Source organism: Ranitomeya imitator, chromosome 5 (genome assembly GCF_032444005.1).
Source record: "Ranitomeya imitator isolate aRanImi1 chromosome 5, aRanImi1.pri, whole genome shotgun sequence".
NCBI lineage: Eukaryota > Metazoa > Chordata > Amphibia > Anura > Dendrobatidae > Ranitomeya > Ranitomeya imitator.
The window spans coordinates 660,948,905-660,974,467 of record NC_091286.1 but is presented as its reverse complement, the minus strand read 5'-3'; the positions used below and the strand labels follow the sequence as shown (position 1 = coordinate 660,974,467).

Sequence of the window (25,563 nt, the reverse complement as noted above, 5' to 3'; positions counted from 1 at the left end):
AACGACGTCTGTGTTATTTTTGTCTTTAAAAAATAATGACCTTTTTGTGCTTTTAAACCGATATATTGTGACTATAATATTTTTATTCTTCAAAACAGCTCAAATTTTATTTATTTTTTTCCCCTATTTTTTCTCATAATATTTTTAGAGTTTTACGATTACACCAAAAATACTGTTGAAAATTTCCTGGGAAAAAAAAAAAATCTGAATTTATAGTTATTCAACTACTTATTATTTTATTACATTTTTTTTTTTACATATTTATATATTTTTACCCTTTTTTTAACGTGTATTTTATGTGATCATGCAGGTGCAATATTTTATTGCTTTTTTTTAGTTGATTTAGTCTAAGCATATAAATGGCCTATGAAGCTTACTCTATATAACGGAACTAATACAGACACACAACACGTTTTTGATGTGTTTATTTCGCCTAACCAAGGATGGATGATAAAGGAAAATCTCCTCCTGTCTTTGGCGAAACTACTGAACATCCAAGTTAATAGTGGTCAATATAATTGATAGTTTTCTTGATTCTTTTGTTCCTGTGTATGACTTGCTTATTTGACACGTTCCTGTGTATGACTTGCTTATTTGACATGCATTTTTTTATTATTAGACATATACTTGTATCTTTTTTTTTGTCATTTTTTTTTTGTCGTTGTTTTTTGCTATTTTATACAATTACATATCAAAAATGGTTTGTAGGAATCGGAATTGGATCGATCATCTCTCCATTTACGACTTCCTGACAAAGCTATTATGATAAACTGATCATTATAATTAAGCAAACGGTTAAAGTACCTCGATAATTTTTTACACATTTTTGTTTGTAGTCCTTTTATGTTTCTTTTATCAACCAGAAGTAGTTTTTTTTTTACGGCACAGTGATATGAACTTCTCACTTGTCTGCTCCATTCATTGCAGTGCCATTCATTCACAATAGAAGATATTATATTATTTTTTATTATATTTATTTTTTCATAATTTTTAATTACGGTACTATTACCGTTGTATTTTATATTGTTTTACACAATTTAATATTAAATGTCACAATTGTAATATTGACAGGTTATTAAACAATCATAAATCATGTCCTTAAAAAAAATCCATCTTTTTTCTATACTAAAATGTACCATAATTAAAGGGATTTACCAGGAGTCCATAAAGTGTAAACCTTACTTACGGATTGTAAGGGCATAGACTTTAAAATCATAATCAACAGCTTTCTGAAACTGAAGCCAGTTTGTAAAAAAATTAGAACTATTGTCCAGTCTCTATAATAATAATACTAATAATAATAATAAATAAAGATGTGCCTGTGAATATTTTAGAAACTGGAGGTTATTGTGATCGTAATGATCTTTTCAGTGCCAATATCTTATGATCTGGGCCATCATTAAATTTTGGGTTTTTAAAATTAGGTACATTTTTTACATTTCTTTTGATTTTTTTTTAAGTAAATTTTCCGCAGATAAAAATAAAATCACAAAAAAGGGTTTTCCATCCAAGGGTCAACATGTATGTAAGTAGTCACACTGATCTACGTGCATCACAGTTCTTTAGATCTTGACTTGAGGAGTGATCACATTTGGGATAATATATTTGCTCCATAAATGTCTTACTTTTTATATTGTCAGTGGTCCTGGGCTCTCCAACTTAAATGTAGGAAAGTAATGTGCAATTTAAGGTCCCGGGAGACCTCTCCAGGAGCTACGGATATACCTCTCCAGGAGCGACAGGTAGACCTCTCCAGGAGCTACGGGTCGACCTCTCCAGGAGCGACAGGTAGACCTCTCCAGGAGCGACAGGTAGACCTCTTCATGAGCTACAGGTCGACCACTCCAGGAGTTACAGGTAGACCTCTCCAGGAGTTACAGGAAGACCTCTCCAGGAGTTACAGGAAGACCTCTCCAGGAGTTACAGGTAGACCTCTCCAGGAGTTACAGGTAGACCTCTCCAGGAGTTACAGGTAGACCTCTCCAGGAGCTACGGGTAGACCTCTCCAGGAGCGACAGGTAGACCTCTCCAGGAGCGACAGGTAGACCACTCCAGGAGTTACAGGTAGACCTCTCCAGGAGTTACAGGTAGACCTCTCCAGGAGCTACGAGTAGACCTCTCCAGGAGTTACAGGTAGACCTCTCCAGGAGTTACAGGTAGACCTCTCCAGGAGCTACAGGTAGACCTCTCCAGGAGCTACGAGTAGACCTCTCCAGGAGTTACAGGTAGACCTCTCCAGGAGCTACAGGTAGACCTCTCCAGGAGCGACAGGTAGACCTCTCCAGGAGCTACGGGTCGACCTCTCCAGGAGCGACAGGTAGACCTCTCCAGGAGCGACAGGTAGACCTCTTCATGAGCTACAGGTCGACCACTCCAGGAGTTACAGGTAGACCTCTCCAGGAGTTACAGGAAGACCTCTCCAGGAGTTACAGGAAGACCTCTCCAGGAGTTACAGGTAGACCTCTCCAGGAGTTACAGGTAGACCTCTCCAGGAGTTACAGGTAGACCTCTCCAGGAGCTACGGGTAGACCTCTCCAGGAGCGACAGGTAGACCTCTCCAGGAGCGACAGGTAGACCACTCCAGGAGTTACAGGTAGACCTCTCCAGGAGTTACAGGTAGACCTCTCCAGGAGCTACGAGTAGACCTCTCCAGGAGTTACAGGTAGACCTCTCCAGGAGTTACAGGTAGACCTCTCCAGGAGCTACGGGTAGACCTCTCCAGGAGCGACAGGTAGACCACTCCAGGAGTTACAGGTAGACCTCTCCAGGAGTTACAGGTAGACCTCTCCAGGAGTTACAGGTAGACCTCTCTAGGAGCTACAGGTAGACCACTCCAGGAGCTACAGGTAGACCTCTCCAGGAGCTACAGGTAGACCTCTCCAGGACCGACAGGTAGACCTCTCCAGGAGCTACAGGTAGACCTCTCCAGGAGTTACAGGTAGACCTCTCCAGGACCGACAGGTAGACCTCTCCAGGAGCTACAGGTAGACCTCTCCAGGAGTTACAGGTAGACCTCTCCAGGAGTTACAGGTAGACCTCTCCAGGAGCTACAGGTAGACCACTCCAGGAGCTACAGGTAGACCTCTCCAGGAGCTACAGGTAGACCTCTCCAGGACCGACAGGTAGACCTCTCCAGGAGCTACAGGTAGACCACTCCAGGAGTTACAGGTAGACATCTCCAGGAGTTACAGGTAGACCTCTCCAGGAGTTACAGGTAGACCTCTCCAGGAGTTACAGGTAGACCTCTCCAGGAGCGACAGGTAGACCTCTCCAGGAGCAACAGGTAAACCACTCCAGGAGTTACAGGTAGACCACTCCAGGAGCTATGGGTAGACCTCTCCTGGAGCAACAGGTAGACCACTCTAGGAGTTACAGGTAGACCTCTCCAGGAGTTACAGGTAGACCTCTCCAGGAGCTACAGGTAGACCTCTCCAGGAGTTACAGGTAGACCTCTCCAGGAGCTACAGGTAGACCACTCCAGGAGCTACAGGTAGACCTCTCCAGGAGCTACAGGTAGGCCACTCCAGGAGCTATGGGTAGACCTCTCCAGGAGCTACGGGTAGACTTCTCTAGGAGCTACCGGTGGACCTCTACAAGAGCGACAGGTAGACCTCTACAGGAGCTACAGGTAGACCACTCCAGGATCTACAGGTAGACCTCTCCAGGAGCTACATGTAGACCTCTCCAGGAGCTACAGGTAGACCTCTCCAGGTGCTACGGGTAGACTTCTCCAGGAGCTACTGGTGGACCTCTACAGGAGCGACAGGTAGACCTCTCCAGGAGCTACAGGTAGACCTTTCCAGGAGCTATAGGTTGACCCCTCCAGGAGCTACAGGTAGACCACTCCAGGAGCTACAGGTAGACCTCTCCATGAGCTACAGGTAGACCTATCCAGGAGCTACAGGTAGACCACTCCAGGAGCTACAGGAAGACCACTCCAGGAGCTACAGGTATACCTCTCCAGGAGCTACCATTAATTCCTAAAGTCCCTGCAATAGACTTAGTTAAAAAAAAAAGTTATGGCCCACTTAGAAATGTCTTAAAGCATTTGCTCCCCTCCTGGCCTCTGTGATTTGTCCCAGACTATTGTGAATAAGGAGAACTCATGACCTTAATTGACTTTTTAAGCTCAAGATCAGAGTAGATGGTAGCGATTTGTTCAAAAGAGTCAAGTTTGTTTCTTTTTTGTCATGGTTTGCATTGTGGGCAAGAAGAGTAGGTGGATGTATAGATGGGAGGATGCAGGGTTAGTTTGCAAATACTCTTTGTGTGAGATGTAATGTATTGCGTCTTTTACTGATGAGTGCACAATTCTGATTGTGGTCAGTTGTCAGGTCTCCTATAATGAGCAGGGATGGGGATTTTATAAAAATCATAGACATTTACATCTTCACTACAGACGAGCAAATATGGCAAATTTTGGTTCACCGTTGGGCGGGTTTCCAATTATAGAACCATATTAGCAGAATATAAGACAAAGGAGGCTGAAATACTTTATTTCAGGTCCCTGTTTACCATTCTTGGTGGAAATATGGCTCCTTGGTTGGAAACGTGGCGGCTGGGAAATCAACAGTAAATCCATTTTTTTTTAACTTATTTGATAATTTCAAGTCTTGGATTTTAGAAACATTGTTGTTAACTTTATCTAAGTAGGATATAATAATTTATTAAAGAGGTTGTCCACTACTTTAACATTGATGAGCTATCCTTAAGATAAATCGTCAATGTCTGGTGGGGTTGCGACACACGGCACCCCCGCCTATCAGCGACTGCCGGAAGTGCTCAGTTACAGAGCTGCTTCATCTCCTGATAATAGCTGTGGCTGGATACGGCACATCTGCCCCCTATTCAAATTTATAGGGGGTCAGGATGTGTAGCACTCGGCCACTAGCAGTAGACGAAGCAGTTCTGAGCACTTCTGGCAACTTCCGGCACCGAGAACAGCTGATCGGCTGGCGTGCCTGGTGTCGCACCCCCACCCATCAGACATTGACAACCTACCCTAAGGTTAGGTCATCAATGTTAAAAGTAGTGGACAACCACTTTATGTAAATGACTCTCTTAAGCTTTGATCACACTGTTTTCTATGTTTAGTTTTTGAAGTCTATAGTGTTTCATAAAAAACAAGAAAAATTTGCTTCCATTGTATCAGGATCTAATTTTTTACAAAATTTACAGAAAATAAAAATGTTTGTACAATGGATTGAAAAAGTGGGATAGAAAACACCGATCGGCAAAAAATCACCCAAATCTCTTCTAGGGTGATGCACTTCTCAAAGTCGAGTCCGAATACGGAGGATATAAGGGATTTTAAAACCCATAGAAGATCGGGGTGACCTTACTCCTAAGGAGATGGTTAGCTAAATTGCTGCATAGTTTAGACTTTTTATGCCTTACTATGATGGATCAGCTGTCACGAATGTGATAACTCCCCGAATTAAACATTTTGTATTCCCGCTTCTGAAACTTGTGGCATATCGATAGAATGTTGTGTAGACATCAGGGGCCTAATAACTCCAATTCTTCAAACCAGTTGTCCTACTCGTAACGGAAACCCGTGTTCGATAGGTCAAACCCTCGATTTAGTGCCAACCCCTTTTTACCTGCATTTTTTTTTTCAACTATAGTTTTGTTTTTTGCAGTTTTTTTCTTTTTTAACTTTCTTAGCGTTGCCGCCTTCAAAGTACTACATAGAAAGATGGAAATGTCTGTACATTTGAGGTTGTTCCAGTAGAGATGAAGTGAAGGTGGCCGATCTGTGGCCAACATGGTGGCTCAGTGGTTAGCACTGTTGCTTTGGGTCCCGTCAAAGACAACATCTGCAAGGAGTTTGTATGTTCTCCCTGTGTTTGCGTGGTTTTCCTCCGGGTTCTCCGGTTTCCTCCAAATACATACTGATAGGGAATTTATATTGTGAGCCCCATTGGGGATGGTGATAATGATGGCATTATATAAGTGAGTAAAATAACAAAGCTAAAGAAATGTGTCAGGAGGCTGCTGGTAAAGCCATCTCATAACTTATGGATGTGAGATGTGTCTTAGATCAGGCGCTAGAATAGTTTCCATGATAAAAATTGATCCTTTTGAATAAAAGTCTGATCTGAGTCCTCCTCTATAAAGGCCCCATGAGCTGCCGTAGTCTTCGCTGTCTTGGGTTTATAACTTTTATAAAGAAACTAAACTTTTTTTTTTCTTCTTCTATATTTGCTCTCAAATCTGATCTCCGAGTGCTCGAGCTTCCTGGAAAATGACTTGTACGTTGTTATCGTGATTCTCAGAACGAACGATTTTCATTGCTCCCCATGAGACATTACAGCGGACTTGCGTTAGCCATTTTAGATTTCTGGATATATATCTTTATATAGTGTTTATCACAGGTTTATCTGATCACAGACGCTGTTGACACATTAGAAACGTTTGTGTATAAAGTCTACGTAAAATCTTTGGCCCCGATTATTCATCGTTGCATGTCAGTTATTTTTTTATTTTGGGTGACTACATCTGAATTAGTGATTTTTTTAAATTATTATTTGTTACAATTCCATCAAGCGATTTGTGGTTTATTTGCGTTTCTGAAATTGACATCAGCGTGCCGTTATCAGCTGTTTTATACAGATTCATAAAATGCGACTTTTCTGTTAAAATAAAAAAAAAGTCACAAAATTTGGTGCAACTCTACTTTAGTCTTTTCTTGTATGTGCACCAGTTATTTTGAAACATATTTTGCGAAATATGTGGCTTTTCCCGATAAGTAGTAGCAAAACCAGTTAAAGACAGAAAAAAAAGACAATTTTGGGCAGTGTAGTCACTGTGTACATACATTACATTACTGATCCTGAGTTACATCCTGTATTATACTCCAGAGCTGCACTCACTATTCTGCTGGTGTAGTCACTGTGTACATACATTACAGTACTGATCCTGAGTTACATCCTGTATTATACCCCAGAGCTGCACTCACTATTCTGCTGGTGGAGTCACTGTGTACATACATTACATTACTGATCCTGAGTTACATCCTGTATTATACCCCAGAGCTGCACTCACTATTCTGCTGGTGTAGTCACTGTGTACATACATTACATTACTGATCCTGAGTTACATCCTGTATTATACCTCAGAGCTGCACTCACTATTCTGCTGGTGCAGTCACTGTGTACATACATTACATTACTAATCCTGAGTTACATCCTGTATTATTCTCCAGAGCTGCACTCACTATTCTGCTGGTGCAGTCACTGTGTACATACATTACATTACTGATCCTGAGTTACATCCTGTATTATACCCCAGAGCTGCACTCACTATTCTGCTGGTGTAGTCACTGTGTACATACATTACATTACTGATCCTGAGTTACATCCTGTATTATACTCCAGAGCTGCACTCACTATTCTGCTGGTGCGGTCACTGTGTACATACATTACATTACTGATCTTGAGTTACATCCTGTATTATACCCCAGAGCTGCACTCACTATTCTGCTGGTGCAGTCACTGTGTACATACATTACCTTACTGATCCTGAGTTACATCCTGTATTATACTCCAGAGCTGCACTCACTATTCTGCTGGTGCAGTCACTGTGTACATACATTACATTACTGATCCTGAGTTATATCCTGTATTATACCCCAGAGCTGCACTCACTATTCTGCTGGTGCAGTCACTGTGTACATACATTACCGTATATTACTGATCCTGAGTTACATCCTGTATTATACCCCAGAGCTGCACTCACTATTCTGCTGGTGCAGTCACTGTGTACATACATTACATTACTGATCCTGAGTTACATCCTGTATTACACTCCAGAGCTGCACTCACTATTCTGCTGGTGGAGTCACTGTGTACATACATTACATTACTGATCCTGAGTTACATCCTGTATTATACCCCAGAGCTGCACTCACTATTCTGCTGGTGCAGTCACTGTGTACATACATTACTGATCCTGTACTGATCCTGAGTTACATCCTGTATTATACCCCAGAGCTGCACTCACTATTCTGCTGGTGCAGTCACTGTGTACATACATTACTGATCCTGTACTGATCCTGAGTTACATCCTGTATTATACCCCAGAGCTGCACTCACTATTCTGCTGGTGCAGTCACTGTGTACATACATTACATTACTGATCCTGAGTTACATCCTGTATTATACCCCAGAGCTGCACTCACTATTCTGCTGGTGCAGTCACTGTGTACATACATTACATTACTGATCCTGTACTGATCCTGAGTTACATCCTGTATTATACCCCAGAGCTGCACTCACTATTCTGCTGGTGCAGTCACTGTGTACACACATTACATTACTGATCCTGAGTTACATCCTGTATTATACTCCAGAGCTGCACTCACTATTCTGCTGGTGCAGTCACTGTGTACATACATTACATTACAGATCCTGAGTTACATCCTGTATTACACCTCAGAGCTGCACTCACTATTCTGCTGGTGCAGTCACTGTGTACATACATTATATTACTGATCCTGAGTTACATCCTGTGCAGACTGTGAGCCCTCGCGGGCAGGGTCCTCCCTCCTTATGTACTCGTGTGCCTTGTTATCTGCTCATGTTTAATGTATTTGTCTATATTTGCCCCGTATTCACATGTAAAGCGCCATGGAATAAATGGCGCTATAAAAATGTATAATAATAATAATAATAATATTACACCCCAGAGCTGCCCTCACTATTCTGCTGGTGCAGTCACTGTGTACATACATTACATTACTGATCCTGAGTTACATCCTGTATTATACCCCAGAGCTGCACTCACTATTCTGCTGGTGCAGTCACTGTGTACATACATTACATTACAGATCCTGAGTTACATCCTGTATTACACCCCAGAGCTGCACTCACTATTCTGCTGGTGCACTCACTGTGTACGTACATTACATTACAGATCCTGAGTTACATCCTGTATTACACCCCAGAGCTGCACTCACTATTCTGCTGGTGCAGTCACTGTGTACATACATTACATTACTGATCCTGAGTTACATCCTGTATTATACCCCAGAGCTGCCCTCACTATTTTGCTGGTGCAGTCACTGTGTACATACATTACATTACTGATCCTGAGTTACATCCTGTATTATACCCCAGAGCTGCACTCACTATTCTGCTGGTGCAGTCACTGTGTACGTACATTACATTACAGATCCTGAGTTACATCCTGTATTACACCCCAGAGCTACACTCACTATTCTGCTGGTGCAGTCACTGTGTACATACATTACATTACTGATCCTGAGTTATATCCTGTATTATACCCCAGAGCTACACTCACTATTCTGCTGGTGCAGTCACTGTGTACATACATTACATTACTGATCCTGAGTTACATCCTGTATTATACTCCAGAGCTGCACTCACTATTCTGCTGGTGCAGTCACTGTGTACATACATTACATTACTGATCCTGAGTTACATCCTGTATTACATTCCAGAACTGCACTCACTATTCTGCTGGTGCAGTCACTGTGTACATACATTTCATTACATTACTGATGTTGAGTTACATCCTGTATTATACCCCAGAGCTGCACTCACTATTCTGCTGGTGCAGTCACTGTGCAAATACATTACTGATCCTGAGTTACATGCTGTATTATACTCCAGAGCTGCACTCACTATTCTGCTGGTGCAGTCACTGTGTACATACATTACATTACTGATCCTGAGTTACATCCTGTATTATACTCCAGAGCTGCACTCACTATTCTGCTGGTGCAGTCACTGTGCACATACATTACTGATCCTGAGTTACATGCTGTATTATACTCCAGAGCTGCACTCACTATTCTGCTGGTACAGTCACTGTGTACATACATTACATTACTGATCCTGAGTTACATGCTGTATTATACTCCAGAGCTGCACTCACTATTCTGCTGGTGCAGTCACTGTGTACATACATTACATTACTGATCCTGAGTTACATGCTGTATTATACTGCAGAGCTGCACTCACTACTCTGCTGGTGCAGTCACTGTGTACATATATTACATTACTGATCCTGAGTTACATCCTGTATTATACCTCAGAGCTGCACTCACTATTCTGCTGGTGCAGTCACTGTGTACATACATTACATTACTGATCCTGAGTTACATGCTGTATTATACTCCAGAGCTGCACTCACTACTCTGCTGGTGCAGTCACTGTGTACATACATTACATTACTGATCCTGAGTTACATGCTGTATTATACTCCAGAGCTGCACTCACTATTCTGCTGGTACAGTCACTGTGTACATACATTACATTACTGATCCTGAGTTACATGCTGTATTATACTCCAGAGCTGCACTCACTATTCTGCTGGTGCAGTCACTGTGTACATACATTACATTACTGATCCTGAGTTACATGCTGTATTATACTGCAGAGCTGCACTCACTACTCTGCTGGTGCAGTCACTGTGTACATATATTACATTATTGATCCTGAGTTACATCCTGTATTATACCTCAGAGCTGCACTCACTATTCTGCTGGTGCAGTCACTGTGTACATACATTACATTACTGATCCTGAGTTACATCCTGTATTATACCCCAGAGCTGCACTCACTATTCTGCTGGTGCAGTCACTGTGTACATACATTACATTACAGATCCTGAGTTACATCCTGTATTACACCCCAGAGCTGCACTCACTATTCTGCTGGTGCAGTCACTGTGTACATACATTACATTACTGATCCTGAGTTACATCCTGTATTATACCCCAGAGCTGCCCTCACTATTCTGCTGGTGCAGTCACTGTGTACATACATTACATTACTGATCCTGAGTTACATCCTGTATTATACCCCAGAGCTGCACTCACTATTCTGCTGGTGCAGTCACTGTGTACGTACATTACATTACAGATCCTGAGTTACATCCTGTATTACACCCCAGAGCTACACTCACTATTCTGCTGGTGCAGTCACTGTGTACATACATTACATTACTGATCCTGAGTTATATCCTGTATTATACCCCAGAGCTACACTCACTATTCTGCTGGTGCAGTCACTGTGTACATACATTACATTACTGATCCTGAGTTACATCCTGTATTATACTCCAGAGCTGCACTCACTATTCTGCTGGTGCAGTCACTGTGTACATACATTACATTACTGATCCTGAGTTACATCCTGTATTACATTCCAGAACTGCACTCACTATTCTGCTGGTGCAGTCACTGTGTACATACATTACTGATCCTGAGTTACATCCTGTATTATACTCCAGAGCTGCACTCACTATTCTGCTGGTGCAGTCACTGTGTACATACATTACATTACTGATCCTGAGTTACATCCTGTATTACATTCCAGAACTGCACTCACTATTCTGCTGGTGCAGTCACTGTGTACATACATTTCATTACATTACTGATGTTGAGTTACATCCTGTATTATACCCCAGAGCTGCACTCACTATTCTGCTGGTGCAGTCACTGTGCAAATACATTACTGATCCTGAGTTACATGCTGTATTATACTCCAGAGCTGCACTCACTATTCTGCTGGTGCAGTCACTGTGTACATACATTACATTACTGATCCTGAGTTACATCCTGTATTATACTCCAGAGCTGCACTCACTATTCTGCTGGTGCAGTCACTGTGCACATACATTACTGATCCTGAGTTACATGCTGTATTATACTCCAGAGCTGCACTCACTATTCTGCTGGTACAGTCACTGTGTACATACATTACATTACTGATCCTGAGTTACATGCTGTATTATACTCCAGAGCTGCACTCACTATTCTGCTGGTGCAGCCACTGTGTACATACATTACATTACTGATCCTGAGTTACATGCTGTATTATACTGCAGAGCTGCACTCACTACTCTGCTGGTGCAGTCACTGTGTACATATATTACATTACTGATCCTGAGTTACATCCTGTATTATACCTCAGAGCTGCACTCACTATTCTGCTGGTGCAGTCACTGTGTACATACATTACATTACTGATCCTGAGTTACATGCTGTATTATACTCCAGAGCTGCACTCACTACTCTGCTGGTGCAGTCACTGTGTACATACATTACATTACTGATCCTGAGTTACATGCTGTATTATACTCCAGAGCTGCACTCACTATTCTGCTGGTACAGTCACTGTGTACATACATTACATTACTGATCCTGAGTTACATGCTGTATTATACTCCAGAGCTGCACTCACTATTCTGCTGGTGCAGTCACTGTGTACATACATTACATTACTGATCCTGAGTTACATGCTGTATTATACTGCAGAGCTGCACTCACTACTCTGCTGGTGCAGTCACTGTGTACATATATTACATTACTGATCCTGAGTTACATCCTGTATTATACCTCAGAGCTGCACTCACTATTCTGCTGGTGCAGTCACTGTGTACATACATTACATTACTGATCCTGAGTTACATCCTGTATTATACCCCAGAGCTGCACTCACTATTCTGCTGGTGCAGTCACTGTGTACATACATTACATTACAGATCCTGAGTTACATCCTGTATTACACCCCAGAGCTGCACTCACTATTCTGCTGGTGCAGTCACTGTGTACATACATTACATTACTGATCCTGAGTTACATCCTGTATTATACCCCAGAGCTGCCCTCACTATTCTGCTGGTGCAGTCACTGTGTACATACATTACATTACTGATCCTGAGTTACATCCTGTATTATACCCCAGAGCTGCACTCACTATTCTGCTGGTGCAGTCACTGTGTACGTACATTACATTACAGATCCTGAGTTACATCCTGTATTACACCCCAGAGCTACACTCACTATTCTGCTGGTGCAGTCACTGTGTACATACATTACATTACTGATCCTGAGTTATATCCTGTATTATACCCCAGAGCTACACTCACTATTCTGCTGGTGCAGTCACTGTGTACATACATTACATTACTGATCCTGAGTTACATCCTGTATTATACTCCAGAGCTGCACTCACTATTCTGCTGGTGCAGTCACTGTGTACATACATTACATTACTGATCCTGAGTTACATCCTGTATTACATTCCAGAACTGCACTCACTATTCTGCTGGTGCAGTCACTGTGTACATACATTACTGATCCTGAGTTACATCCTGTATTATACTCCAGAGCTGCACTCATTATTCTGCTGGTGCAGTCACTGTGTACATACATTACATTACTGATCCTGAGTTACATCCTGTATTACATTCCAGAACTGCACTCACTATTCTGCTGGTGCAGTCACTGTGTACATACATTTCATTACATTACTGATGTTGAGTTACATCCTGTATTATACCCCAGAGCTGCACTCACTATTCTGCTGGTGCAGTCACTGTGCAAATACATTACTGATCCTGAGTTACATGCTGTATTATACTCCAGAGCTGCACTCACTATTCTGCTGGTGCAGTCACTGTGTACATACATTACATTACTGATCCTGAGTTACATCCTGTATTATACTCCAGAGCTGCACTCACTATTCTGCTGGTGCAGTCACTGTGCACATACATTACTGATCCTGAGTTACATGCTGTATTATACTCCAGAGCTGCACTCACTATTCTGCTGGTACAGTCACTGTGTACATACATTACATTACTGATCCTGAGTTACATGCTGTATTATACTCCAGAGCTGCACTCACTATTCTGCTGGTGCAGTCACTGTGTACATACATTACATTACTGATCCTGAGTTACATGCTGTATTATACTGCAGAGCTGCACTCACTACTCTGCTGGTGCAGTCACTGTGTACATATATTACATTACTGATCCTGAGTTACATCCTGTATTATACCTCAGAGCTGCACTCACTATTCTGCTGGTGCAGTCACTGTGTACATACATTACATTACTGATCCTGAGTTACATGCTGTATTATACTCCAGAGCTGCACTCACTACTCTGCTGGTGCAGTCACTGTGTACATACATTACATTACTGATCCTGAGTTACATGCTGTATTATACTCCAGAGCTGCACTCACTATTCTGCTGGTACAGTCACTGTGTACATACATTACATTACTGATCCTGAGTTACATGCTGTATTATACTCCAGAGCTGCACTCACTATTCTGCTGGTGCAGTCACTGTGTACATACATTACATTACTGATCCTGAGTTACATGCTGTATTATACTGCAGAGCTGCACTCACTACTCTGCTGGTGCAGTCACTGTGTACATATATTACATTACTGATCCTGAGTTACATCCTGTATTATACCTCAGAGCTGCACTCACTATTCTGCTGGTGCAGTCACTGTGTACATACATTACATTACTGATCCTGAGTTACATCCTGTATTATACCCCAGAGCTGCACTCACTATTCTGCTGGTGCAGTCACTGTGTACATACATTACATTACAGATCCTGAGTTACATCCTGTATTACACCCCAGAGCTGCACTCACTATTCTGCTGGTGCAGTCACTGTGTACATACATTACATTACTGATCCTGAGTTACATCCTGTATTATACCCCAGAGCTGCCCTCACTATTCTGCTGGTGCAGTCACTGTGTACATACATTACATTACTGATCCTGAGTTACATCCTGTATTATACCCCAGAGCTGCACTCACTATTCTGCTGGTGCAGTCACTGTGTACGTACATTACATTACAGATCCTGAGTTACATCCTGTATTACACCCCAGAGCTACACTCACTATTCTGCTGGTGCAGTCACTGTGTACATACATTACATTACTGATCCTGAGTTATATCCTGTATTATACCCCAGAGCTACACTCACTATTCTGCTGGTGCAGTCACTGTGTACATACATTACATTACTGATCCTGAGTTACATCCTGTATTATACTCCAGAGCTGCACTCACTATTCTGCTGGTGCAGTCACTGTGTACATACATTACATTACTGATCCTGAGTTACATCCTGTATTACATTCCAGAACTGCACTCACTATTCTGCTGGTGCAGTCACTGTGTACATACATTACTGATCCTGAGTTACATCCTGTATTATACTCCAGAGCTGCACTCACTATTCTGCTGGTGCAGTCACTGTGTACATACATTACATTACTGATCCTGAGTTACATCCTGTATTACATTCCAGAACTGCACTCACTATTCTGCTGGTGCAGTCACTGTGTACATACATTTCATTACATTACTGATGTTGAGTTACATCCTGTATTATACCCCAGAGCTGCACTCACTATTCTGCTGGTGCTGTCACTGTGCAAATACATTACTGATCCTGAGTTACATGCTGTATCATACTCCAGAGCTGCACTCACTATTCTGCTGGTGCAGTCACTGTGTACATACATTACATTACTGATCCTGAGTTACATCCTGTATTATACTCCAGAGCTGCACTCACTATTCTGCTGGTGCAGTCACTGTGCACATACATTACTGATCCTGAGTTACATGCTGTATTATACTCCAGAGCTGCACTCACTATTCTGCTGGTACAGTCACTGTGTACATACATTACATTACTGATCCTGAGTTACATGCTGTATTATACTCCAGAGCTGCACTCACTATTCTGCTGGTGCAGCCACTGTGTACATACATTACATTACTGATCCTGAGTTACATGCTGTATTATACTGCAGAGCTGCACTCACTACTCTGCTGGTGCAGTCACTGTGTACATATATTACATTACTGATCCTGAGTTACATCCTGTATTATACCTCAGAGCTGCACTCACTATTCTGCTGGTGCAGTCACTGTGTACATACATTACATTACTGATCCTGAGTTACATGCTGTATTATACTCCAGAGCTGCACTCACTACTCTGCTGGTGCAGTCACTGTGTACATACATTACATTACTGATCCTGAGTTACATGCTGTATTATACTCCAGAGCTGCACTCACTATTCTGCTGGTACAGTCACTGTGTACATACATTACATTACTGATCCTGAGTTACATGCTGTATTATACTCCAGAGCTGCACTCACTATTCTGCTGGTGCAGTCACTGTGTACATACATTACATTACTGATCCTGAGTTACATGCTGTATTATACTGCAGAGCTGCACTCACTACTCTGCTGGTGCAGTCACTGTGTACATATATTACATTACTGATCCTGAGTTACATCCTGTATTATACCTCAGAGCTGCACTCACTATTCTGCTGGTGCAGTCACTGTGTACATACATTACATTACTGATCCTGAGTTACATCCTGTATTATACCCCAGAGCTGCACTCACTATTCTGCTGGTGCAGTCACTGTGTACATACATTACATTACAGATCCTGAGTTACATCCTGTATTACACCCCAGAGCTGCACTCACTATTCTGCTGGTGCAGTCACTGTGTACATACATTACATTACTGATCCTGAGTTACATCCTGTATTATACCCCAGAGCTGCCCTCACTATTCTGCTGGTGCAGTCACTGTGTACATACATTACATTACTGATCCTGAGTTACATCCTGTATTATACCCCAGAGCTGCACTCACTATTCTGCTGGTGCAGTCACTGTGTACGTACATTACATTACAGATCCTGAGTTACATCCTGTATTACACCCCAGAGCTACACTCACTATTCTGCTGGTGCAGTCACTGTGTACATACATTACATTACTGATCCTGAGTTATATCCTGTATTATACCCCAGAGCTACACTCACTATTCTGCTGGTGCAGTCACTGTGTACATACATTACATTACTGATCCTGAGTTACATCCTGTATTATACTCCAGAGCTGCACTCACTATTCTGCTGGTGCAGTCACTGTGTACATACATTACATTACTGATCCTGAGTTACATCCTGTATTACATTCCAGAACTGCACTCACTATTCTGCTGGTGCAGTCACTGTGTACATACATTACTGATCCTGAGTTACATCCTGTATTATACTCCAGAGCTGCACTCATTATTCTGCTGGTGCAGTCACTGTGTACATACATTACATTACTGATCCTGAGTTACATCCTGTATTACATTCCAGAACTGCACTCACTATTCTGCTGGTGCAGTCACTGTGTACATACATTTCATTACATTACTGATGTTGAGTTACATCCTGTATTATACCCCAGAGCTGCACTCACTATTCTGCTGGTGCAGTCACTGTGCAAATACATTACTGATCCTGAGTTACATGCTGTATTATACTCCAGAGCTGCACTCACTATTCTGCTGGTGCAGTCACTGTGTACATACATTACATTACTGATCCTGAGTTACATCCTGTATTATACTCCAGAGCTGCACTCACTATTCTGCTGGTGCAGTCACTGTGCACATACATTACTGATCCTGAGTTACATGCTGTATTATACTCCAGAGCTGCACTCACTATTCTGCTGGTACAGTCACTGTGTACATACATTACATTACTGATCCTGAGTTACATGCTGTATTATACTCCAGAGCTGCACTCACTATTCTGCTGGTGCAGTCACTGTGTACATACATTACATTACTGATCCTGAGTTACATGCTGTATTATACTGCAGAGCTGCACTCACTACTCTGCTGGTGCAGTCACTGTGTACATATATTACATTACTGATCCTGAGTTACATCCTGTATTATACCTCAGAGCTGCACTCACTATTCTGCTGGTGCAGTCACTGTGTACATACATTACATTACTGATCCTGAGTTACATGCTGTATTATACTCCAGAGCTGCACTCACTACTCTGCTGGTGCAGTCACTGTGTACATACATTACATTACTGATCCTGAGTTACATGCTGTATTATACTCCAGAGCTGCACTCACTATTCTGCTGGTACAGTCACTGTGTACATACATTACATTACTGATCCTGAGTTACATGCTGTATTATACTCCAGAGCTGCACTCACTATTCTGCTGGTGCAGTCACTGTGTACATACATTACATTACTGATCCTGAGTTACATGCTGTATTATACTGCAGAGCTGCACTCACTACTCTGCTGGTGCAGTCACTGTGTACATATATTACATTACTGATCCTGAGTTACATCCTGTATTATACCTCAGAGCTGCACTCACTATTCTGCTGGTGCAGTCACTGTGTACATACATTACATTACTGATCCTGAGTTACATCCTGTATTATACCCCAGAGCTGCACTCACTATTCTGCTGGTGCAGTCACTGTGTACATACATTACATTACAGATCCTGAGTTACATCCTGTATTACACCCCAGAGCTGCACTCACTATTCTGCTGGTGCAGTCACTGTGTACATACATTACATTACTGATCCTGAGTTACATCCTGTATTATACCCCAGAGCTGCCCTCACTATTCTGCTGGTGCAGTCACTGTGTACATACATTACATTACTGATCCTGAGTTACATCCTGTATTATACCCCAGAGCTGCACTCACTATTCTGCTGGTGCAGTCACTGTGTACGTACATTACATTACAGATCCTGAGTTACATCCTGTATTACACCCCAGAGCTACACTCACTATTCTGCTGGTGCAGTCACTGTGTACATACATTACATTACTGATCCTGAGTTATATCCTGTATTATACCCCAGAGCTACACTCACTATTCTGCTGGTGCAGTCACTGTGTACATACATTACATTACTGATCCTGAGTTACATCCTGTATTATACTCCAGAGCTGCACTCACTATTCTGCTGGTGCAGTCACTGTGTACATACATTACATTACTGATCCTGAGTTACATCCTGTATTACATTCCAGAACTGCACTCACTATTCTGCTGGTGCAGTCACTGTGTACATACATTACTGATCCTGAGTTACATCCTGTATTATACTCCAGAGCTGCACTCACTATTCTGCTGGTGCAGTCACTGTGTACATACATTACATTACTGATCCTGAGTTACATCCTGTATTACATTCCAGAACTGCACTCACTATTCTGCTGGTGCAGTCACTGTGTACATACATTTCATTACATTACTGATGTTGAGTTACATCCTGTATTATACCCCAGAGCTGCACTCACTATTCTGCTGGTGCAGTCACTGTGCAAATACATTACTGATCCTGAGTTACATGCTGTATTATACTCCAGAGCTGCACTCACTATTCTGCTGGTGCAGTCACTGTGTACATACATTACATTACTGATCCTGAGTTACATCCTGTATTATACTCCAGAGCTGCACTCACTATTCTGCTGGTGCAGTCACTGTGCACATACATTACTGATCCTGAGTTACATGCTGTATTATACTCCAGAGCTGCACTCACTATTCTGCTGGTACAGTCACTGTGTACATACATTACATTACTGATCCTGAGTTACATGCTGTATTATACTCCAGAGCTGCACTCACTATTCTGCTGGTGCAGTCACTGTGTACATACATTACATTACTGATCCTGAGTTACATGCTGTATTATACTGCAGAGCTGCACTCACTACTCTGCTGGTGCAGTCACTGTGTACATATATTACATTACTGATCCTGAGTTACATCCTGTATTATACCTCAGAGCTGCACTCACTATTCTGCTGGTGCAGTCACTGTGTACATACATTACATTACTGATCCTGAGTTACATGCTGTATTATACTCCAGAGCTGCACTCACTACTCTGCTGGTGCAGTCACTGTGTACATACATTACATTACTGATCCTGAGTTACATGCTGTATTATACTCCAGAGCTGCACTCACTATTCTGCTGGTACAGTCACTGTGTACATACATTACATTACTGATCCTGAGTTACATGCTGTATTATACTCCAGAGCTGCACTCACTATTCTGCTGGTGCAGTCACTGTGTACATACATTACATTACTGATCCTGAGTTACATGCTGTATTATACTGCAGAGCTGCACTCACTACTCTGCTGGTGCAGTCACTGTGTACATATATTACATTATTGATCCTGAGTTACATCCTGTATTATACCTCAGAGCTGCACTCACTATTCTGCTGGTGCAGTCACTGTGTACATACATTACATTACTGATCCTGAGTTACATCCTGTATTATACCCCAGAGCTGCACTCACTATTCTGCTGGTGCAGTCACTGTGTACATACATTACATTACAGATCCTGAGTTACATCCTGTATTACACCCCAGAGCTGCACTCACTATTCTGCTGGTGCAGTCACTGTGTACATACATTACATTACTGATCCTGAGTTACATCCTGTATTATACTCCAGAGCTGCACTCACTATTCTGCTGGTGCAGTCACTGTGTACATACATTACATTACTGATCCTGAGTTACATCCTGTATTACATTCCAGAACTGCACTCACTATTCTGCTGGTGCAGTCACTGTGTACATACATTACTGATCCTGAGTTACATCCTGTATTATACTCCAGAGCTGCACTCATTATTCTGCTGGTGCAGTCACTGTGTACATACATTACATTACTGATCCTGAGTTACATCCTGTATTACATTCCAGAACTGCACTCACTATTCTGCTGGTGCAGTCACTGTGTACATACATTTCATTACATTACTGATGTTGAGTTACATCCTGTATTATACCCCAGAGCTGCACTCACTATTCTGCTGGTGCAGTCACTGTGCAAATACATTACTGATCCTGAGTTACATGCTGTATTATACTCCAGAGCTGCACTCACTATTCTGCTGGTGCAGTCACTGTGTACATACATTACATTACTGATCCTGAGTTACATCCTGTATTATACTCCAGAGCTGCACTCACTATTCTGCTGGTGCAGTCACTGTGCACATACATTACTGATCCTGAGTTACATGCTGTATTATACTCCAGAGCTGCACTCACTATTCTGCTGGTACAGTCACTGTGTACATACATTACATTACTGATCCTGAGTTACATGCTGTATTATACTCCAGAGCTGCACTCACTATTCTGCTGGTGCAGTCACTGTGTACATACATTACATTACTGATCCTGAGTTACATGCTGTATTATACTGCAGAGCTGCACTCACTACTCTGCTGGTGCAGTCACTGTGTACATATATTACATTACTGATCCTGAGTTACATCCTGTATTATACCTCAGAGCTGCACTCACTATTCTGCTGGTGCAGTCACTGTGTACATACATTACATTACTGATCCTGAGTTACATGCTGTATTATACTCCAGAGCTGCACTCACTACTCTGCTGGTGCAGTCACTGTGTACATACATTACATTACTGATCCTGAGTTACATGCTGTATTATACTCCAGAGCTGCACTCACTATTCTGCTGGGACAGTCACTGTGTACATACATTACATTACTGATCCTGAGTTACATGCTGTATTATACTCCAGAGCTGCACTCACTATTCTGCTGGTGCAGTCACTGTGTACATACATTACATTACTGATCCTGAGTTACATGCTGTATTATACTGCAGAGCTGCACTCACTACTCTGCTGGTGCAGTCACTGTGTACATATATTACATTACTGATCCTGAGTTACATCCTGTATTATACCTCAGAGCTGCACTCACTATTCTGCTGGTGCAGTCACTGTGTACATACATTACATTACTGATCCTGAGTTACATCCTGTATTATACCCCAGAGCTGCACTCACTATTCTGCTGGTGCAGTCACTGTGTACATACATTACATTACAGATCCTGAGTTACATCCTGTATTACACCCCAGAGCTGCACTCACTATTCTGCTGGTGCAGTCACTGTGTACATACATTACATTACTGATCCTGAGTTACATCCTGTATTATACCCCAGAGCTGCCCTCACTATTCTGCTGGTGCAGTCACTGTGTACATACATTACATTACTGATCCTGAGTTACATCCTGTATTATACCCCAGAGCTGCACTCACTATTCTGCTGGTGCAGTCACTGTGTACGTACATTACATTACAGATCCTGAGTTACATCCTGTATTACACCCCAGAGCTACACTCACTATTCTGCTGGTGCAGTCACTGTGTACATACATTACATTACTGATCCTGAGTTATATCCTGTATTATACCCCAGAGCTACACTCACTATTCTGCTGGTGCAGTCACTGTGTACATACATTACATTACTGATCCTGAGTTACATCCTGTATTATACTCCAGAGCTGCACTCACTATTCTGCTGGTGCAGTCACTGTGTACATACATTACATTACTGATCCTGAGTTACATCCTGTATTACATTCCAGAACTGCACTCACTATTCTGCTGGTGCAGTCACTGTGTACATACATTACTGATCCTGAGTTACATCCTGTATTATACTCCAGAGCTGCACTCACTATTCTGCTGGTGCAGTCACTGTGTACATACATTACATTACTGATCCTGAGTTACATCCTGTATTACATTCCAGAACTGCACTCACTATTCTGCTGGTGCAGTCACTGTGTACATACATTTCATTACATTACTGATGTTGAGTTACATCCTGTATTATACCCCAGAGCTGCACTCACTATTCTGCTGGTGCAGTCACTGTGCAAATACATTACTGATCCTGAGTTACATGCTGTATTATACTCCAGAGCTGCACTCACTATTCTGCTGGTGCAGTCACTGTGTACATACATTACATTACTGATCCTGAGTTACATCCTGTATTATACTCCAGAGCTGCACTCACTATTCTGCTGGTGCAGTCACTGTGCACATACATTACTGATCCTGAGTTACATGCTGTATTATACTCCAGAGCTGCACTCACTATTCTGCTGGTACAGTCACTGTGTACATACATTACATTACTGATCCTGAGTTACATGCTGTATTATACTCCAGAGCTGCACTCACTATTCTGCTGGTGCAGTCACTGTGTACATACATTACATTACTGATCCTGAGTTACATGCTGTATTATACTGCAGAGCTGCACTCACTACTCTGCTGGTGCAGTCACTGTGTACATATATTACATTACTGATCCTGAGTTACATCCTGTATTATACCTCAGAGCTGCACTCACTATTCTGCTGGTGCAATCACTGTGTACATACATTACATTACTGATCCTGAGTTACATCCTGTATTATACTCCAGAGCTGCACTCACTATTCTGCTGGTGCAGTCACTGTGTACATACATTACATTACTGATCCTGAGTTACATCCTGTATTATACTCCAGAGCTGCACTCACTATTCTGCTGGTGCAGTCACTGTGTACATACATTACATTACTGATCCTGAGTTACATGCTGTATTATACTGCAGAGCTGCACTCACTACTCTGCTGGTGCAGTCACTGTGTACATATATTACATTACTGATCCTGAGTTACATCCTGTATTATACCTCAGAGCTGCACTCACTATTCTGCTGGTGCAGTCACTGTGTACATACATTACATTACTGATCCTGAGTTACATGCTGTATTATACTCCAGAGCTGCACTCACTATTCTGCTGGTGCAGTCACTGTGTACATACATTACATTACTGATCCTGTAATGTCCCTTAGTTACATCCTGTATTGTGAGGGATTCCAGTAAATGCTGTGGGCCATTGTGCTCTCTGTTTTAGAAGTGAACAGCACAAGGGGAAAACACAAATGTGTGAATGTAGCGTTGCCTGCAGGTTGTCCAGATTTACTATTACATTTAAAGGGGTTGTTTGGCTTCAGGCTACAAGTCTGCAGTCACTTTATGTGGGAATCCTAACATTGCATGCATTGCACCCTGTGAGGATTCTCTGGCGCCAGGAGCGGGCGCTCATGTGACCCCAAGTATGTATGTTGCATACTCCCAGCCACATTCCGACTAGACTGTGTCCAGCCTTGCTCAATATGCTTGCATTGAGAGAGGTAGCACATGTCTAGTTGGCATGTGACCCCATGTATGCAAATCATATACTTTGCGGACACGTAGTGGAACTATAATCCTCATCATTTATTTTCTACATCCACCATTACTGCGTCTGATTAATTGTCTAACATTGTATCTTCATAGGTGGTTGCACTCGGAGAGGTGGCGGATGGCTCTGTGGTCACTGTCATGGCGGGGAACGATGAAAACTATTCTGCTGAACTCAGGAATGCTTCTGCTGTCATGAAAAATCAAGTGGCGAGGTTTAACGACCTGAGATTTGTGGGCAGGAGCGGAAGAGGTAGGTTATCTGCTTCTGTCATTGATAATCTTGTGGCTAAACCTTTGTGTGTCTGACGAGGTTCTGCTACATCACCCACCACAATATTCTGCCATCTCCTTATTGTTGGAACAACTAATATTTGCTCTTGTTTGTAGCCATATATCGTCAGATTCATCTTCATCCCTGTTTTCTCTTTAGGATTTAGTTCTGGAAATTCAATTAATTATTCATCAATATGGAAATCAGATTTTTTTTTTTAAGTGATGTTGCACATTCGTGGTTTTATGTTCTGGGCTCCTTTACGTAGATAATTTCTTCTTTATATAGTTACTATGCTGGAATGTTACTAATTATAGCGGTGATACAGTGATACTTGGGGATCTAAGACTAAGGGAAATTGTCACATCTTGATTCATGGTATGTGTATGGACCGCAATTGTGATTCTCCTCAAGTCTGCTAGGCATGTATAAGACTATTAGTATCAGACAGAAGACCAGTGGTAGGTCCTGGGATTGAGGTCCATTCATGCACCGTGAAACCCAGATCTGTGAATCTGAGAATTCACAGCAATGACACCAAAAAAGCAAATGCAGTGACAATAACACACTGAGGCATAAGGAGTAAGTGCAAGGACACACTGACCCAAGGAGCAGGAGCCAAAACACAATGACCCAAGGAGCAGGAGCCAAGACACACTGACCCAAGGAGCAGGAGCCAAGACACACTGACCCAAGGAGCAGGAGCCAAAACACAATGACCCAAGGAGCAGGAGCCAAGACACACTGACCCAAGGAGCAGGAGCCAAGACACACTGACCCAAGGAGCAGGAGCCAAAACACAATGACCCAAGGAGCAGGAGCCAAGACACACTGACCCAAGGAGCAGGAGCCAAGACACACTGACCCAAGGAGCAGGAGCCAAGACACAATGACACAAGGAGCAGGAGCCAAGACACAATGACCCAAGGAGCAGGAGCCAAGACACACTGACCCAAGGAGCAGGAGCCAAGATACACTGACCCAAGGAGCAGGAGCCAAGACACAATGACACAAGGAGCAGGAGCCAAGACACACTGACACAAGGAGCAGGAGCCAAGACACACTGACCCAAGGAGCAGGAGCCAAGACACACTGACCCAAGGAGCAGGAGCCAAGACACAATGACACAAGGAGCAGGAGCCAAGACACAATGACACAAGGAGCAGGAGCCAAGATACACTGACCCAAGGAGCAGGAGCCAAGACACAATGACACAAGGAGCAGGAGCAATGACACACTGACCCAAGGAGCAGGAGCCAAGACACAATGACACAAGGAGCAGGAGCAATGACACACTGACCCAAGGAGCAGGAGCCAAGACACACTGACCCAAGGAGCAGGAGCCAAGACACACTGACCCAAGGAGCAGGAGCCAAGACACACTGACCCAAGGAGCAGGAGCCAAGACACACTGACCGAAGTAGCAGGAGCCAAGACACAATGACACAAGGAGCAGGAGCAATGACACATTGACCCAAGGAGCAGGAACCAAGACACACTGACC

The 25,563-nt window shown here is 42.6% G+C and overlaps 1 protein-coding gene across 2 annotated transcripts in view; it reads left to right on the top strand.

Annotated features, from left to right (window-relative positions):
* The window catches only part of RUNX2 (RUNX family transcription factor 2), a 280,535-nt gene that overhangs the window by 168,206 nt on the left and 86,766 nt on the right, over positions 1–25,563 (top strand). For both annotated transcript variants that reach the window (XM_069728219.1, XM_069728218.1), the window contains exon 4: positions 23,882–24,038. In XM_069728219.1, the coding sequence (XP_069584320.1) occupies positions 23,882–24,038 (157 nt within the window). The remainder of the gene's footprint in view (positions 1–23,881; positions 24,039–25,563) is intronic.